The 19622-nt window shown below is 44.9% G+C and overlaps 1 protein-coding gene across 1 annotated transcript in view; it reads left to right on the top strand.

The window, feature by feature from the left end:
• INSC (inscuteable homolog (Drosophila)) overlaps window positions 18211-19622 on the top strand; it is a 171728-nt gene continuing 170316 nt past the window's right edge. Inside the window, exon 1 of the mRNA XM_021083297.1 lies at window positions 18211-18399. Within this exon, the coding sequence (XP_020938956.1) occupies window positions 18304-18399 (96 nt within the window). The 5' untranslated portion in view covers window positions 18211-18303. The remainder of the gene's footprint in view (window positions 18400-19622) is intronic.

The raw sequence follows: 19622 nt of genomic DNA, 5'->3' as shown, positions 1-19622 counted from the left end.
TGATATATTTAAACACATTGTGGTATTAAAGAAAGCCCAGTATTAGGTATTGTGGATCCTACAAAATCGTTAACTCTTTTTCAAAATGATATTGGTTATTTTAGATCCTTCATCATCCCCAGTGCAATTTATTTATACACTCATTGGCACTCAAAGACCCCCTTTTTCTGGTACTTTTGTCAGTGATACAGGTTTGAGCTGTCTGTATTGCTGCCATCACTATGGCAGTGCAGCTCTGACACTAGAGCTGGCATTGGAACTGGGACAGAGGGGAAAAAAGAGAGAGGAAAAACAATGGAGATGCTAGATGAAGCGGCTCTTCTTTTTGTCCTTTGGTCAGAAAAAGGGAATTCTCTCAGGATTTTGTCTGTGCCACTGCACAGTTCCCCGATTGAGACTACCCTTGGGCTAACTTTAGAAAATAAAAGAGAAAAAAAAAACAGGAATTATAGGCATTCTTGTCATGCTTTTGCCCCTTCCCTGATGTACCTGCTATTGCTTACTTTTACCAGTTTTCAGATAGATCCTTTTTGTATTCTGTCTGGAGGTTTTAGTTATAATCCGTGGGAGAGACAGGTTGTAGTGAGCTTACTTCGTCGTGGCCAGCACATTTATTGGCCATAATGCAATTAAGACAGAAGGTCATCTTCATCACCATCATATTTAAATACTTGTACCTTATCTAAGATTTTAAAATGAGTCAGGATTCAAAGGAGAAACCATAATGGAAAATTTAAAATGTCTAGAATTGAATGATAATGAAAATACCTATCAGGATTTGGGGGTGCAGTAAAAGTAGGAATTTTACAAAATGCTATAGCCCTGAATAATAATATTCGAAAAGCAAAGTGGGTAAAATTTAGAGAGCTAAATTTTATATGTTAAATTAAACACCTAAATTGAAGCGTTCAATTTGAGAACTTAAAAAAGGAAAACTGAGAAAACTCAGAGGAGATGAAAGGGAGACAACAAAGATAAAAGCAGAAATTAATGAACTATAAGATGAAGATATAACAAGAAGGATCAATAAAGCCAAAAGTTTGCTCTTTGAAAAGACTAATGAAATTGACAAACCTCTAGCGAGGTTGAGCAATTTAAAAAGAGCAGATCAAACAGTGTCAAGAACTAAAAAGAGAGCATAGACTCAGCAGAGATGAAATGACAGTAACTATCTTTATGCCAATAAGTTTTACAATGTAGATAAAATGTATACATTTCTAGAAAGTATAAAACCTCTTAAAATTCATTCAAGTAGGAATAGAAATTCTGAATCTTTAATAGCTATATATATATACACATAGAATCAGTTTTGTAAAATATTATTACAATGAAAAAAATAAACTTGTTGGATTACAAATGATTCTCCCAAATAGTCAAGGAAACAATTCTACTGATATATAAAAATTTCTCAAGAATAGGAAAAGAGGAAATACTGCTCAACCCATTTTAGGAGGTCAGTATGACGAAGAGAATAAGACCAGACAATAAATTTATGAGAAAGAAAAATTACAGTTCAACCTCACTCATGAATATATCTTAAAACAAGAGCAAAGTATAACAGTGTCTATAAAACAATGTATCACAACCAGTATTTGCTTGCCCTCAAATTAAGAGTAATTTGACATTTGAAAATCCATTAATCCAGAGTTCCCATCTTGGCCCTGCAGTCAGTGGACAGCCAATCCAACTAGCATCCATGAAAATGCAATTTCTATCCCTGGCCTTGCTCAGTGTGTTAAGGATCCAGCATTGCCGTGAGCTGTGGTGTAGATCACAGATGCTGCTCAGATCTGGCATTGCTGTGGCTGTGGTGTAGGCCAGAGACTACAGCTCCAATTAGATCCCTAGCCTGGGAACCTCCATGTGCCTCAGGTTCGGCCCTACCAGACAAAAAGCCAAAAAAAAAAAAAAAAAAAGAGAGAGAGAGAGGGAGAGAAAAGAAAATGCTTTAATCCAAAAAAATTCATAAACCTAATAATATGATTAGCTTGGTAGATGCCATGAGTAATAGAAAGGAACCTTTTTTTTTTTTTTTTTTTTTGCTTTTTAGGGTCGCACTTGCAGCATATGGAAGTTCCCAGGCTAGGGGTTGAATTGGAACTACAGCTGCCAGCCATAGCCACAGCCACAGCAAAGCAGGATCCCAGCCTCATCTGTGACCTGCATCACAGTTCATGGCAACACCAGATCTCCCACCCACTGATCGAGGCCAGGGATCGAACCCACATCCTCCTGGATACTAGTCAGATGCATTTCTGCTGTGCCATAACGGCAATTCCTGAAAGGAACATTCTTAACCTGAGTATAGCCATCTACTAAAAACCTGCAACAACTACCATCTTAGTGAAGAAACATTAGAGAAACAGTAGAACATTCCTTTTAAAATCAGTAAAAGAAGGCTTCTTTAGAAGCCTTCTGTCACTGCTTCTACCTGGCAATTTACGAGAGACTTTTAAAAGAAAATCTACACAATAGCAGAGAGATACATGGTTGAGAAGGGTTATCCACGTGGGAAAAAAAAATGAACTTGGATCTTGTCCCACACCTTGCAAATTATCAATTCAAGGTGGTTTAGGGACTCTACTGTAAAATGCAACTATTGAGAGCTTTAGAATAAAATACAAATCTTTCTGACAACAGAGTAAGAAGTCATCTTAAAAAAATTTTTTTAAGTTATTTCTTTTTTTACAGCCACACCTGTAGCATGTTGAAGTTCCCAGGCTAGGGGTCGAATTGGAGCTATAGCTGAGGCCTAGACCATAGCCACAGCAACACTGGATCCAAGCTTGTGGCAACAGTGGATCCTGAACCTGCTGAGTGAAGCCAGAGATTGAACCTGCATTCTCATAGAGACTATATTGGATCCTTAACCCACTGAGCCACAATGGGAACTCCAGAAGTCATCTTAAACAAGCTCAGTAGTGTTTCCCATAGAAGAAAAATTGATAAATTAAAAAAAAAAAAAACCTATTTTTTAAAAGGATGTAATAAAGTAAAAAAAAAACCAAAAAACAGTTGACAACTATTAGATTTACAACACATATCATGGATATAAGATAGCATTAAACCTTATATCTAGGAAGTTTATCTATCTATCTATCTATCTATCTAGCTAGCTATCATCTATCTATCTATCTAGCTATCATCTATCTATCTATCCATCCATTATATATAATAGGCATGAGGGGAACAGGCCTTCTTTTGCAAGGTAAAAGTATTCTCAACAAGGAAAAATAACTTTCTGAGTTGGGTACAGGAGGCTTATTTCTTGGGTGTAAGAGCCTCAATAGAAGAATGGGGATTTCAGATTTTTTTTGCTTTTTAGGGCCACACCCATGGCAACTTCCCAGGCTAGGGGTTGAAGAGGAGCTGTAGCTGCTGGCCTACACCACAGCCACAGCAATGCAGGATTTGAGCCGTGTCTGTGACCTACACCACAGTTTGTGGCAACACCGGATCCTTAACCCACGGAGCAAGGCCGGGGATCGAACCTGCATCCCATGGATACTAGTCAGATTCACTTCTGCTGAGCCATGATGGGAACTCCGGATTTTAGATATTTAAAAGCCCCTGAATCAATCCAAATATCTCCTTTCTGAAATCTCAGGATCATCCTCATTACTGATTGACATTTTTATTTCACCTAAGCTACCTGATGACCTTCTAATGGAATTCTGTGATGGTGTTCAAACTCCACGTTTGGATTTTGGTCGCCTTGGTCCTACAATTGATGTGAAATTTCTTTAGCACTATCATGGAAGGTCTGTGCGTTTCAGATCGTGCCTTGAGAATTTGGGGATCTTAGTGGCATAAGCAAACACCTTCCGCCCGAGAGACTCAGATTCCCCACACCCTTAGACTTGATGGGCATTTGACTCCAGCTAACTAATTTTTCCCTATGTGTCATAATTGCTGAACTCTTATTCTGAAATATTAATGGACTTCTGTGCTATCTGCCACCTATCAGCTGGATAAATGACTCTACATTTCCTATATTCTGCACATTTCTCTGAGCCTTTGTTTCCTGTACTTCACCCATGCAATCAATCTGTGTATCGGTTAAGGGTCTTGGCTGCAAGCAAGAGAAATGACCTCTGGCTCTCTCATGCTGAAAAATAATTTTTTTGGGGGAATAATATCACATCCTCACTGGATTCTTGAGGGTGAGAGTGTGGGGGTGGCTTAGCTGGGTGGCTCTGGCTCAGGGTCTCTCTGAGGTTGCAGTCAAGCTGTCACTCAGAACTGCGGTCTCCAAAGATTTAGGGAGGTGCTGGAGGAGCTGCTCTTAGCTCACCCATGTGTCTATTGCCAGTAGGCCTCCTCGTAAGGTTGTTCATGTCATAGCTTATCCTCAAGCAATGATGGAGGAAAGAAGATGCCTAGGTGGGGAGAGAGAAATGAGAGAACAAGATAAAAGCATCAGTGTCCTTTTTTTTTTTCTTTCCTTTTTTTAGGGCCACATTTGTGGCATATGGAAGTTCCCAGGCTAGGGGTCTAATGCTAAAGCTGCCGGCCTACACCAGCCACAGCAATGTGGGATCCAAGCCATGTCTGTGACCTAGACCACAACTCACAGCAACACCAGATTCTTAACCTACTGAGTGAGGCCAGAGATTGAACCTGCATCCTTATGGATACTAGTCAGATTCTTTAACGCTGGGCCAAAAAGGGAAGTCCGAGCAGTGTCCTTTATACCCGACCACTTCTGTTATATTTTCCTGGTCACATAGGCCAACTTTGAAACAGTGTGGGAGGGAAACACACGAAGATGTGAAAACCAGGAGGCAAGGATCATGGGGGTGTTCTCAGAGGCTGCCTGCTACAGTGGGTAAGTGGAGGACAAAGCTGGGAAACGGAAAAGCTAGGGGTGCTTCTGAGGTCCAGTACAACTTCAAAAAATGTCACATGGAGTTCCCTTTGTGGCTCAGCAGTAATGAACCTGACTAGTATCCATGAGGACTCGGGTTCTATCCCTGGCCTCAATCATTGGGTTAAGGATCTGGCATTGCCATGAATTTTGGTATAGGTTGCAGACACAGCTCAGATCCAGCGTTGCTGTGGCTGTGTTTGGCAGTGGCTCAACTTTGACTCAACTCCTAGCCTGGGAACTTTCATATGAGGAGTGTGTGGCCAAAAAAAAAAAAAAAAAAAAAAAAAAGTCACAGGGCTGGAATAGATGTCTTCACGCTGTTGTTGCCAATGTGATGAATACAATCTCCAGTCATTACATTATTTGCTCAAGATTTAGAATCCTACGAGGTTGCTGAGCTGACCTCGTGTACTTGCATTCTCACTGTGCTAGGTTAGGCATAGATTCAGCTTCCACTGTAGCAAAAATTACCTTCTACCAAGACTGCACACAAAAAGGAATTCTCCAAATGGGAGGTCAGGGTGTTAAGAGGAAGGAAAGATTGGATTCTAGATAATTACCCCCCCTTCAAAAAAGGACAATTGCACCCAAAATCATATAGAGTTGAGGACTTCCAAGGGGCCAGCACAATCTGTAGCATCGAGAGATCTATATTGAATAACCAGATATGGCAGTCATTAGAATTTGAATTGCTGAATGAAGAGTCATCAAATGTCTTTCAGAGTTTACTTTGGAAGAGAATAACCTTTTCTAAATAATAGTATATATCCAATGATTCTTGACTTGCCTTTAGATCTAAACCCTTAGAAAGATAGCGCAAGTTACTATACCTGGATCCGTTGCAGACAAAGAATAAAAATTTCCAGTGTTTCATGTATCTTGTGTTAGGGGATGATGTACTGCTTGTATAACTTTAAAATCTTATAAAATGAGTATTGTAGATTGAGCTTGCTTATAAGGATATGACATTTTATTTAAAGGATAAAGCCGAGGCCCTTCTGTGGAAGATAAGGTCTTCTTCCAGAAGGGCATGTTTGTTCCTTGTCCCAGTTATTTGGGGGAATAGGCCTGTTTCACAGATCAGATCAACTAGAACTTGGGAGAAGAGGTCCAGGTAACCAAAAGGGAATTGTTCTTTCCTTTGGTCTTGATTTCAAAGAAGGAGTGTTAGGCTGGGTAGGAGGAGCCTTGCTAATGATGAATATTAAAATGATGCTGACCACATGAAGGCCTCTTGGGAGATGAGAAGGCAGGGATCATCGGAAGGAAACCTATCCTTCAAAACTGGTTGATGGTAATCTCTCCAGGATGGAGGAGAGATGTTATAGACCTCTGAGCCTTGAGAATGAGCTCCTTGTAGTAAAATCAGCATTGGACAGTAAAGCCAGTCTTAGCTGAGCTCAGTGAGTGCCTGGGGAAGGACCTATGTTCTGTATGAGCTAGAGGAACTATTTATCGAGAAGCCTTTGTATGTAAAGGATAAACCATCATCCACTTGCTCTTGAGCAGCAGGATGTTTGCATGGGGATGCAGAATGAGGAGGTAAAATTTAGTGGGAGGCAGGACCATGTTCATGGCTTTCCAAGTACCATTGAGGCCATGCCTGGAGCATCATCTCATCTGTGTGGGCCTTTCCCCAAGCCAGACAGGTCACAATGCTGGTTGCTGCTCCTGCTGCCTCCTTGGGACTCCAAATCTGAGCTATAGCTACAGAGGCAAGGCTCTGGACTTCCTATCACTCATCTCTCAGACTGATGAGCTAAAGGCCTAAGAACTTTTCAAGAATCCATGAAAACATTCACATTTCCAAAGTATGTGATTGGCTACAAAATATGAAGGTGGTAAAACAGATCAATGTTTATTTAAATATCTACGTGTTCATTGGTCTACTCCAACTCAACTCTTTTGTAGTTGCATAGGAATAACATTTAATTTTTAACATAATGTGGAGTGAGGATATCAAAAATACAAGTGTAGGGTCTGACAGCATCTTAAAATACCCCTAATCTCCCCGCAGTCCCTCCCTCTGGGTGAGAAGTAGCCCCTTCTCCACCAGAGGGCGCGTCAAGCAGCTGCTTAAACTTGCTTTGCTAGGATACCCTCCTTCCAGTCCCATCCCAGGCAGGTCTCGAAGATTCACCTGTCATTCTAGCTCTCCGAGCTTTAGTTGTCTGGCCTGTAAATTTGGGATAATGACATTTCCCTCACAGGGATAAGGCAAAGTCCTATAAAAGGTACTCGGGATTTTAGGGGCAAATGGTAGTCCTTAGGGAGGAAGAAGCCTGGAATTTTACTCTTGCTTGAGGGACTTTGAGAAAAGGGCAGCAAGACCCATTTTGTTGCCTTCTTGATTTCCTGCACAGGACAAAGGCCGGGGCAGAGATGGGAGAGAGGTGGGGGCTTTCTGGGTATGAATGGGGATCCCTGCAGTTTGACAACAGGACTGCTCCTGTGGGGGGAGGAGAGTGAAGACAAAATAAGGAAGGTTTTTATGAAGGTGTTAGTCTTGAACTCAATGTCAAAGAGATGGTGGGGTTGGTTTTTTAATTTAAACATTAAAGAATGTATTTTACTTAATTATAAAATTAAAATTTTTGAGGCAGAAAATTAGAAAATACAGGAAAGACAAAAAAAAAAGATGAGAGAATAGTATGCTTCTTAGTTATTTCATCATCAAGAGAAATCCACCATTAATGGTTGGTTTGTGTTTTTCCTTTTATCTCTTATGTGCGTATTTATAAAATTGTATCACACCAAGCTTAGTTCTTTGAAACCTGTCATTGTCAGTGTCATCTTTCCATGCCTCTCCATGTTCTTCTCCTGCATCATTTTTCACGTCCGTTTCATAGTCCATTGAATAAATGTGCCAGAGTTTATTTAATCAACCCCTTATATGCATGCACATTGTTCCCAGATTTTTATTATTGTAAAAGTGCTGCAATAATCATCTTTGGAGCTAAATTTCATAAAACATTCATATTTATTTCCTTAGGGAGAACATGCACGAGCACATCCCAGGATCATGTTAATCTAATTTTAATATAATTTGATACCATTTTGTATTCTTTCTAGCAGTTGGCCTGTAGAGACCACGAGTAAAAGCATGCATCATTTTGCTATGTACAGGTAATCTACTATTCTGGATTCCCACCAGCCGTGTGTAAGAGTTCTTATTTTTCCCAGCCTCACCAACTGGATATGTTATAACTTTCCTGAATGACTACAGATAGAGAAGATAGAGCAACATAAACAACAGAAAATAGAAACAGACCCAAAGGCTCAAAACATGGGGAGAACAAATGGGAAGAGACATGCCCGCCAGGCATGGGGAGATACTTTCTGGCAATGGGCATTGTCTAATGATAGCAGGGGCATCTGAGGAAGTTATGGGCTCCTTGTCACCCAGTGTTAGAGGAGAGACTAAGTGGCCATTCAGTGGAAGGTAGTACAGAAGGTTTCAGCCACTTGGCATCTGGACCAAGAACTTTTAATACCTGGAGAAAATAACTCAACCATATTGATTGATTACCTCATTTTAAATCCATGAATCCATGACATGAGCCTTAATTAAGCCTTTATTGCTGCCAGGAACTCATATGTCCTTAGTCCGTTCACTCTCCCAGTCATTCTAGATCATTATTTAAACCCTCTCCTCCAAATCCAACACCTCCTCCACCATCCTTATTCTCAGCCTCTGACTGTGCTTCCTGCTTTACTGATAAAATGACATCAGTCTGGAGTTCCCATCGTGGCTCAGCAGAAATGACTCTGACTAGCATCCAGGAAGACACAGGTTTGATCCCTGGCCTTGCTCAGTGGGTTAAGGATCTGACATTGCCGCAGGCTGTGGTGTTAAGTCACAGACTCTGCTCAGATCTGGTATTGCTGTGGCTGTGGTGTAGTCCAGCAGCTACAGCTCTGATTCAATCCTCATCTGGGAACTCCACATGCCAAGGGCGCAGCCCTAAAAAAGACAAAAAAAAAAAAAAAATGACATCAGGCGGAAGAGAGCCTCTATAGACTCCACCAAAACACCTATATACACTGGTATCTGCTCCCAAGCAATGTCTCCCACTAGTCTCCCTAAGGCACTTTCCATCCTCCAAGCAAGAGCCACTTCTTCCATTGTCGCCCTGGGTCCCAACCCCTTTCCACTACTCAGGGCGTTTCTCCAGCCATTCTGTCTCTGCCCTCATATCTTCCTGCTCCCTGCCTCCCTTTTCACAAGTTTCCACCTCCCCAGTCTCCTTACTCTTGCTCCAAAACCCCAGGCACACTCTTACCTAGAGCCTTTGCTTGGACTGTTTCCTTGGAAAGCTCTTCTCACAGTGAAACATTTGCATAGCACATAACTCCTTTATCTCTATTTACATGAACTCGATGAAAAACACTAGGCTAACTATAGACTCTTTATAAGAAGTATCTAAAACATAAGAAGACAGAAAGAGCAAAAGTAAAAAGAATGACCAATTTGCTGTGCCACCGTAGCTGAAATACTGGTAGCGTAGCTATATTAGTTTGGAATAAAACTGACTTTAAGGCAAAAAGCATCATAGAGATAATGCAGACCATCTTATAAGAGCAAAAAGTAAAGTTTGCCAACAGGATTCAATAATTCTAAATGCATTTGCACCTAATGACACAGCCTCAAGGGACATACAGCTGAAAGCCACAATTGTGGTGGGACATTTTAACACAATTTTCATATTGTCTGTAGTATGAGATGTCTATTTATATTTTTTTATGCATTATTAGACTGTGAGCATCCCAAGGTCAGGGACTGCCTTGATCACTTGTATTCTGAGTGATGTCCACAGGACTGATCTTTATTCATTTTTTTTTTCTTGGACCAAAGTTCTTTCAGCAATAGTGAAGTCGCTATCTTCTGAAATAGCACATTCTTTTTGGCGGAATGCTCTTTCTCTCAGCAGGCTCTTCTGTGTTGAAACCTGTCCTCCCCATTGTTCCCATTTTTTTTTTCTTTTTTGTCTTTTTAGGGCCGCACCCACAGCATATGGAGGTTCCCAGGCTAGGGGTCTAATCGGAGCTACAGCTGCCAGCCTACACTATAGCCACAGCAATGCCAGATCTGAGCCGTGTCTGTGACCTACACCACAGCCCACGGCAATGCCAGATCCCCAACCCACTAAGTTTTTCTATTGTGGCTTGGGCATGGATAGGTTTTTGGAGAATTTCCTTTTAGGACGAATGTGTGCGTCTGAGGCCAGATCTTTTAAACCATAGGTGGGTATTAATTGCAAGGAATTTAAAGTAGATCAATTTTTTCTATCCTACAAAGTCCTGGCTGGGCATGGTTTCGATGAGAAGGATCCTTTCTGGGAAATTACCCATCCATTCTCAACAATGTATCTGGGGTTTGGCATTAAGGCTTCTCAGTTATTCAAACTGTCAGAATTTTTATCTCCTGGTGAAACCTTTCCGGAATCTGTCATGGCAGCTATTGCAGGTGCGCCACGGCTTAACTAAAGCTCTTGCCTTTGTCTTTGGTAGGCCCTTAGCCAATGCTGTAAATCTGAGCCTATCAAGACCATTCTAACAATTCAGCACCTTTCTGGAGAGCTTAGTACTTTGTTATGGAGACTGAAATGAGAGGGAGGCTGTGAGGGATTTCAAGAGTTTGTAGGTCTTGGTTGATCTCTGGATGCTGGTTCTCATCCATTTGTACCGTAAACCCTCCTCCATCTTCTCCATCCTTCTCTGCTCTTGCTCTATCGTCCTCAGAGGACATCACCTGGGCTACGTGTTGGGGTTTTGCTAATGGAGGCGCTGGCTGGAGATCAGCGGAGGGACAGAGAGAGGTTGGGGAATTTGTTTCCCGCTTTGGTGCCATGGTTTTGAGATGATCTCTTCCATGGTTCCACCAGAACACTAGTAAGCTGTTTCCCCCTTCACCCCTAGACTTAGATGTAGTAGCATCTTCTCACAGGTGTTAGTCCCTGGGTGCCTCAAACCAGCTGTTATCCTCTTAACTCTGACCATAAATAGCCTTTCATTAAATTGTCTCTGAGTCCCACCTAAGTGGACTTCTTTTCCTGCTGGACCTGCCTGGGATATAAAAATATACAGAACAAGTCTTCCGCCTGGACGATGGCCCCTTTCTTTATTCTATGGGCCCTGTGTCCTTGTCAGATACACCTGAGAGGACTCTTAGACTAGATCTCAGGGGCTGTAGCCTCTGTGCCTCAGAAAAAACACTCACTCAGGGTCACAAGGTAAGACAGAAGCCTCGGATTGCTATTCCCTTCTCACTAACTACCAGGCCTTCTCTTGGTACATGGAGACATGAGGAGGAACTGAGCCCTGTCTGCAACCTATACCACAGCTCATGGCCACATCGCATCCTTGACCCACTGAGTGAGGCCAGGGATCGAATGCGCATCCTCATGGATACTAGTCAGATTCGTTTCTGCTATACCACAAAGGGACCTCCGGGACTTTTACAATTGTAAGCAAATGAAAAAAAAAGAAAGAAAAAAAGAAAATAAAAATCCAGCCAGTTTAAAGGAAATAAGAAAAATGTAGTTAGAGTGTAAGGTATCTTGTGGAACATCCAGGACAGGGAAGCTGTTGGGTCTCACGAACCAGGCGTGCAAACACACTTCACAAGGAAAAACTCTTGGAAACCCAAGTCCTCTTCTTCTCAGCAGTTGGTTTCCGTCTGGCTCCATTTATCTTTTAGTGCTTGGTTCCTGGATGGTCTCGATCATATCTGGCCTCTGCCACATGGGGGAGCTACTTCCTCCTCCAGGTTTGAACCATCCCACAGAAATTTTCTTTTTTTTTTTTGTCTTTTTTTTTTTTGCCTTTTCTAAGGCTTCTCCCTCGGCATATGGAGGTTCCCAGGCTAGGGGTCCGATCAGAGCTACAGCTGCTGGCCTATGCCAGAGCCATGGCAACGCGGGATCTGAGCTGCGTCTGCGACCTACACCACAGCTCACGGCAACACGGGATCCCTAACCCACTGAGCAAGGCCAGGGATCGAACCCGCAACCTCATGGTTCCTAGTTGTATTTGTTAACCACTGAGCCATGATGGGAACGCCATCCCACAGAAATTTACTGAACATCTACTATGTGCCAGGTGTTGCCTCTACTCTCAGGGAGTGGGATATGGGGGAGGCAGACATTAATCAAACACATAATTAAACAAGGAAATTTAAGAGAGTGATAAGTGATATTAACAGGGAAATACTAGGGGAGGGTTCTTTTATTTATTTATTTTTAAATTTTTAAAAAATTGAAGTATAGTTGATTTACAGTGTTGTGCTAATTTCTGCTGTACAGCGAATGACCCAGTCTCATATATATATGTATGTATATATGATATATATATCCTTATGATATATGATATATATGTATATATGATATATATCCTTATGATATATGATATATATATATATCTTTTTTCTTGTGTTATCTTTTTTCTCTTTATATGATATATGATATATATATCCATATGATATATGATATATATACCTCCTTTTTCCGTGTTATCTTCCATCAGGTTCTATCCCAAGAGATTGGATATAGTTCCCTGTGCTGTACAGTAGGACCTCACTGCTTATCCATTCTCAGTGTAATAGTTTGCGTTTACTAATCCCAAGCAGGGAGGACTCTTTTAACGGGCGTGGTCAGGGAAGACCTCTCTTAGGAAGATGTGACCTGAGACCCTGAGACGAATCACATAGAGTTGGAGTTCCCGTTGTGGCTCAGTGGAAACGAATCTGACTAGCATCCATGAGGATGAAGGTTTGATCCCTGGCCTCGCTCACTGGGTTAAGAATCCGGCGTTGCTGTGAGCTGTGGTGTAGGTCACAGATGTGGCTTGGATCTGGTGTTGCTGTGGCTGTGGGGTAGGCTGGCGGTTACAGCTCCCAGTGGAGCCCAAGCCTGGAACCTCCATATGCCATAGGTGCGGCCCTAAAAAGACAAAAAGGCAAAAAAGAAAAAAAGAATCACACGCTTTGTGAGCCAGAGTTAAGTGTCTAGAACTTTTATTCTAAGGGCATAAGAAGAAGATATTGAAGAGTTTTAGGTTGGAGGAGGATGTGGTTTCATTTACATTGTTAAAGAATGCCTCTGGCAGCTAGTGGCTAAGGTGGCTTAGACGGTCTGGGATTCGAGAATGAGGTGGAGCAGACAGGAGAGCTGACCTTTGGATGTTGGGGGAGGGGGATGGTGAGGGAAGGCAAAGACAAAAATGACTCAGGTCTTTGTTTGATCAGCCAGGGCAGGGTGGTGACATTTAATGACTTGCTTGGATTCCGACTCAAAACCACTTCCAGAGCCTCCCACTCTCCAGGTGGGGGAAGTTCTTTCCTTATCAGGCTCCACCCGCTTCCACAATGATCCCAGTCCCAGGCAGACTGCTCTAACCACAGGCCCCACTGTTCAGGGGTCTGGGCCAGAGCAGCACCACCCAGTACCCCACTTAAGGCATCTTTCATCCGTGGTGAGGTGGGGTTCCAGCTGGTTCCCCCCTCAGACAGAGATATGCTCCTGCAGTCCCTGCCTTGGAGCACGTCTCAGACCTGGGGTCGGCCCCTGTCCCCAAGCTCAGATCTGGAGTCACTAAGTCTGTTTTGTGTGATGGCTCTCACTAGCTCCATTTCAAATGTATGTTTTTTCAACTCTAGCCTGGCTAGGATTGCTATTCTCAATCCTGATTGGCTCCTTCCCCTACTTCCCAGGGAGCAGGGCTCTTCCTGCCTTGAGGACCCCACCCATTTTTTGCCCCTTTATTTGCCAGAAGTCACCTGGCCTCCCCTCCCCTGCCCTCTTCCAGCCTATCTGAGCTAACACCTGGCCATCCCTCTCAGCAGTAAGTGCCCTTCCTCCTGCAGCAGATGCCACTCTGCACCCGGGTTCTTGCACACTGTTCCCTGGGAAGCTTGTGGACTTATAGTCAGACAGACCTGGGTTTGATTCTTTGATCAACTGGCTGTGTGATCTTGGGAGAGCTACTGAGCCCCTCTTATCCCTCTAAAGAGGGATAGTAATAACTACATCATTGGATCACAGTGAGAAGCCAACAAGGAAAACCACGGAAAATGCTTATATGCAGGGCTGTGTACAGGAAGAAGCCAGTGCCTGGTAACGCAGTCGTAGTTATTTTGTTATTATATTATTTTGCTCTCTTCCTAAGGCTTCGCTTCTTCAATTACCCGTGAAGCTCATCTTTCTCCCTGAACCTGGGCAGCACAAGAAGCAGAGGAAACAGTAGATTCACTCTGGAGAGGCCAAAGTGGCTTGTAGAGCCATGCCATTGGCAGGCCTACTTCCAGAAGGATTCCTGAAACTGTCCCCAGGCCAGCTAGAGAAATCCCCTGAGAATCAAAGGGCCAGGGAACATCCACGAAGTCACCCCCTTAATTAGGCACCAAGACACTAACAGAAGTAGCACTTTTCTGCCATGTCTCTGTTGAGGTTGTCCTGCTATTTTGGGAATAGACTTTGGAAAGATTGGCTGTTGTCTTAGTTCAGGATGCAAGGCTGCAGCTGGGATGCTCGAGATTCCCCAGGAGCCTGGGGTCAAGGAGCCTGGCCAAGAAGGAGTATAATTGGCCACACAGCTTGCACCCTGATAGCCTTTCTTCCCTGGGCTGAACAGCCTTTGATTCACCATCTGAGGGTGAGGAATAGGGGGAGAGACAAAGGGGCAGGATCCCAGCTTCTTATTTTCTGTGGCTATGTCTCTCAAGGTGGTTTTGGTTGTAAGTAGTGGGAAGAAGCTCGTTTAAGTAAACAGGGAATCTGTTGGGAGGATACTTGGAGATCTCTCTGAATTGGATGAAGAGTTGAAGAGCGAAGGCTTGGGAAGGGCAGGGCAACCCTGGAGTTCAGGTACCTGTTGGCCAGGGCACTTGAAGTCAGGGGATCTGGCCACCAGTAACCTATTCAAATTTATTTATTTATTATTATTTTTTAAAATGTATGTACTTATTTATTTATTTTGCTTTTTGGGGCCACACCCACGGCATAGGGAGGTTCCCAGGCTTGGGGTCCAATCGAAGCTGCAGCTGCTGGCCCATGCCACAGCCGCAGCAACGCAGGATCTGAGCCGTGTCTGCACCCTACACCACAGCCACAGCAGCGCCAGATCCTTAACCCACTGAGCAAGGCCAGGGATTAAACCCACAACCTCATGGTTCCTAGTCGGATTGTTTCCACTGTGCCATGACAGGAACTCCACCTATTCAAATTTACATTGCGATGAAAGGGAATCTGATGGCTCACAAGGGGAGGGAGCTTCCTGCCCTTCCTCTCTTAGCTAGTGAGTCACAGCAGGTGTGTGGTGGAGAGAATGCAGGAGAGAGTCAAGGAAAAGGACCTATTTGAGTGACCTCAGCCAAGATTCTTTCCCTTGTTGGACCTCAGTTCCCTATCTGTCAAATGAGGGGTTTGGGTTAGAACCTCATTACTAGGTCAGTGTTTTGTCTCCAAACAGCCTACATCATAGTTGCTTGGGAGGCCTGAAAATGGAGACCCCCATGCCCCACAGTGGCTGGGAAGTTGCCACAACAGGCTCTCCAAAGCCAAGCCAAGCAAAGGCAAGCAAAACAAAATCCCTCAATTTGTAGTTTTTGGCCAATGACTGTGGTGTAAACAGATCCTCTGCTCGTGGCCAATTTCAAGCTACCAACGTGAAGTCACTGAACATGAAACCAGGAAGAGAGAGGCACCCGGGCTCCAGCTCACTGAATCAGAACCTCTGAGGGAGGCCTGGGAATCTGCTTTCCACCCCCCACCTACCTTGTCCGCAGGTGATTCTGGTGGGTGATAAAACTTCAGAACCTCTGCTCCTGGAGATCTCCACGTGCCTTTCCAGGGCCCTTACATCCTCTGTTCTGGTTATATTACACGTTCTTACACGGGTTCTGGGGGTTGGAGAGAATTTTCCCTTTTAAGAGCCCTGCCGGAGGAGGCCTGGGGAGATCGATGGGCCATTGACCGAGTGAGTCAATGGTGTGTCCACACCAGCCTGTGGCCAGATTTGCCTCTCCCTGTCTTACTTGGGTGGCCCATCCTGCCATCACTCCTTAAGGCAGGGCAGTGTCTCCATGTGCATGTCTCAGGGCTGTGGGAGGGGACTGCAGTACATGAGGTCACCACCATGGGTGCTGGGCTCCTTGCCCATCGCTCACATCTCTGGGTGGGCTGGCATTTCAGCTGTGATCATCCTGACCTTCTGATCAGATATCTCCATCCCGGAGCTGAGAGCCTGTCTGGTCATCAGCTATTTTTGTGCAGGTGCCTCATCTTGATAACCTTCTCTGAGCAGGTGGGGAACAGCGTGGAAGATGCTGTCTTGTACTTGAGATCAACTGAGGCAGAGGAACCATCACAGAGCCTAAGGGAGACTGACCTACAGATGGAGGTTGGGGAAGGAGGTACAAACTACCAACAGGATGGAAATTCTCCCTTTAGGCGCCTTTCAGAAGAAACCATTTGCACTCTGAGTTAGGGTGAGCTTTTTGTTTTGAGCTGGAATGACCTCTGATTTTCTCTTATTCCACAAAGCAGTGGTTCTCAGAGCAAGAGTCCTAGGCCAGCACCATCCTTATCTCCTGGAACCTCTTGGACATGCAAATTCTTAGGCTCAGGGTGTCTCCCCCTCTTAGAGCCACTGCCTAACCACAGGACTCCGGAGGCAATTGTAGGAGTTAAGTCTGGAAAAACTCCTTTCTAATGCAAATGCCTTCAAGGCTGCCATGCTGAGCTGTCCTTGGGTCACAGAATGGAGGGGCTTGTGACAGCAGGAACAGTTGGGGAATTCTGGGATGGGGATGGGGTGGGAAACCGTGAGAGACAATAGAGATCGCCCTGGCTATAGTAGGCCTTCCTGGGCATTCTCTACTGGGGCTGCTGGGGAGGAAGCTGAGGGCCAGCACGGCCCCTGCTGGGAGATGTCCAGCTTAGCCTAGAGACTTCCAGCAGTAGATTAATTCCCGGAGTGCTAAATCCTTCTGTTCTCTTCTTTTGCCGGCCTATTCCCCCAGTGCCCAGGGCTCTGTCTTTTATCAGGGCCCTGACCCGTCATGGGTCCATGCCCTCCCTCCACAGTCTTGCCACCTCTTGGCAGTGTGGCTCCAGCTCCCTCTGGCAATCCATGCTCTGTTCTGCCAAGGCCCGGGCTCATGTGCCATGACATGTCCTGCGGGTCCTGTGCAGCCTCATCTGGGCCTCGGGGCTAGGAGCTCTCCTCGGCCAGCCCCTGACGGTGCCCAGAGTCTTTGAACCTGCATCATTCATGATCCCTTCCAAAGAGCATCTGAGACTTCTTCCAGTGACCATGTGGGCTATGCTGGGCAAACTGGATTTGGAGCTGAGGCTGGCTGACTGTAAACCTGAAATCTGCCCTCCAGTTAGATCTAGTGTGTCCTTCCTGAAGTAACCTGTGAAGTCAGTGGAGCGGGAATGGGCCATTTGAGAGGGAAGAAGAACATAGGGTTAGGCTAGAGGGGACCTTTGCCTGACGCAGATCTGGACCATTCCTGTGGCTTCTAGTTTGGTAGGGGAAACTTTCTGTGGTTGTGCCCCTCCATGCATGTGTTTCTTTATCTGTGTGTCTCCCTGTTCCCCCATGAGAGCTCCCATGCATATCTGTGTAGGACCTCCCTTCATCTCGCAAGCTGAGGCCACAGGTGGTGATTTAAACCATCTGGCCTCCACTTTCCTTGTCTGTATAATGGGAGTAGGAATAACTTCCACCACAAGTTACTATGGTGGCAAAATGACAATGCAAAATGCCCCTGAGTGTGGTTTCTGTGCTCGTGTGTTAGGCTATTAATACTAGTTGCCTAATGCGAGTTGCTTCACCTCCCTGTGCCTCAGTTTGCTCGCATGCAAATTAGGGCTAAGAGCTAAGTCGTCCTCGAACCCAGTGGCATCTTGAGGATTTGGGAAGTTGATACCTACGAAAAGCTTTGCATGATGCAATAAATGCCAGTGATTATAGTGCGTATTATCTTTCTGTGTCTGTCTCTGGGTGAGCCTCTCTGAGTTTGTGAAGGACAGGGCACGTGTGTCTGCTGCGTGCGTACTCATGTATGTGAACATGAGTGTGTCTGTGTTTATAGGGCCAGGCAGGCCTCCTGTCTCTGGGTGGAGTCTGCTGTTGGCCCAAGCCTGGACTCTCTGAGCCAGCCAGGGCCGGTGCTGGGGATGGAATTTCCATTAAGAATTAAGCAGGACAGTGCTGGGAAGCCAGGCAGGCAGAGGGGAGGGGGTCGAGGGGGAGGATGCTCCACCTCTGAGCTCCCTCCACAGCCTCAGCTCTGAGCTGCCTTGGAGAAGGTCTCTTCCACCTTTGCCTGGGATCGCAGGCCTTGCTGGGGCCATGGCCCAGGATGGGCAAGGAGATAGGAGTTGCCTGCAGGGGCTTCTGTAAGGAGACTTGGATTTGCTGCAGCCATGAGGAGGCCCCCTGGGAATGGAGAGATGGCCAGCAAGGGTATAAGCGGCTGGGGCCTATGGGGCCGACAAGAGCCCAGGAGGCTGTGCTGTACTGTATGTATCTGGGAACATGGATGGGTATGTGTGTGCACGTGGGCGTGTGTACATGCATGAGTGTGTGAGTGTATTCATGAATGCAGGGAGGAGGACATCCATACCAAGTGTCCTAAGGGACCATCTAGCAAACCAAGTCTGTTCCTGTCTTGTCCTGAAACTCAGGCACCGAATTTGGACCTGGAAATGAAAGATCCTTGAGGCTTTTTTGCTAATACTGACTGTACTTATGATCTAAGCCTCATTCTATCTCAATCATACTGAAAAATACACCTTTCCAGAAACCTTTATATTCCCAGTCTCATGTTATTCTTTCAGTAATGTATTAGCTAGGCCGAGGTTATTATGATCCCCACTGAAAAACTGAGCCTCAGAGAAATTAAGTGACTTGTCCAAGGTCACACAGCTAGAAAGTAGTAGTGGCACAGAGTTCCCATTGTAGCGCAGTGGAAACAAATCCGACTAGGAACCATGAGGTTGTAGGTTCGATTCCTGAACTTGCTCAATGGGTTAAGGATCCCGTGTTAACGTGAGCTGTGGTGGAGGTCGCAGACACGGCTCGGATCTGCCATTGCTGTGGTGCTGGTGCAGGTGCCTGTAGCTAATTCTAGCTCTAATTTGACCCCTAGCCTGGAAACTGCTGTATGCCACGGGTGTTGTCCTAAAAAGCAAAAAAAAAAAAAAAAAAAAAAAAAAAAAAGCAAAGAGGCAGGATACAAAGTCAGTTTTCTTTGAGGAAAATGTCCAGGCTATACAGATGTTTTTTTTTTAAACACTACCTGTCTTACCAGAAATAGACTTGAAGATTCTGGAAACTTTACCTATTTGAGGAAGGCTATAGCTTCAGTGTTAATGCCCAGCCAGGTAGGTGCTGGGGGCCCAAACTGTGTTTCCAGGCCCTGAGACAGTCTTTGCTGAGGTAGAAACTGAAGCCCCTCTCAAGAGTCTAGGGAGCAGATGAATGGATGGAGGCTGCAGTCAAGCTGGCTTGTCTGAAGGGAATGCCTTGGGCTCCTATAGAACCTGAGGTCCCCGGAAAGCTGAAGCAGTTTTGTTTGTTTGTTTGTTTGTTTTTGTCTTTTTAGGGCTGTACCGGAGGCATATGGATGTTCCCAGACTAGGGGTAGAATCTGAGCTGTAGCTGCCAGCCTATGCCACAGCCACAGCAACTCGGGATCCGAGCCACATCTGCAACCTATATCACAGCTCATGGCAATGCTGAA

Source organism: Sus scrofa, chromosome 2, assembly GCF_000003025.6.
Source record: "Sus scrofa isolate TJ Tabasco breed Duroc chromosome 2, Sscrofa11.1, whole genome shotgun sequence".
Lineage (NCBI taxonomy): Eukaryota > Metazoa > Chordata > Mammalia > Artiodactyla > Suidae > Sus > Sus scrofa.
Note: the sequence above shows the minus strand (reverse complement) of the source record. Positions and strands in the feature narration are given on the sequence as shown.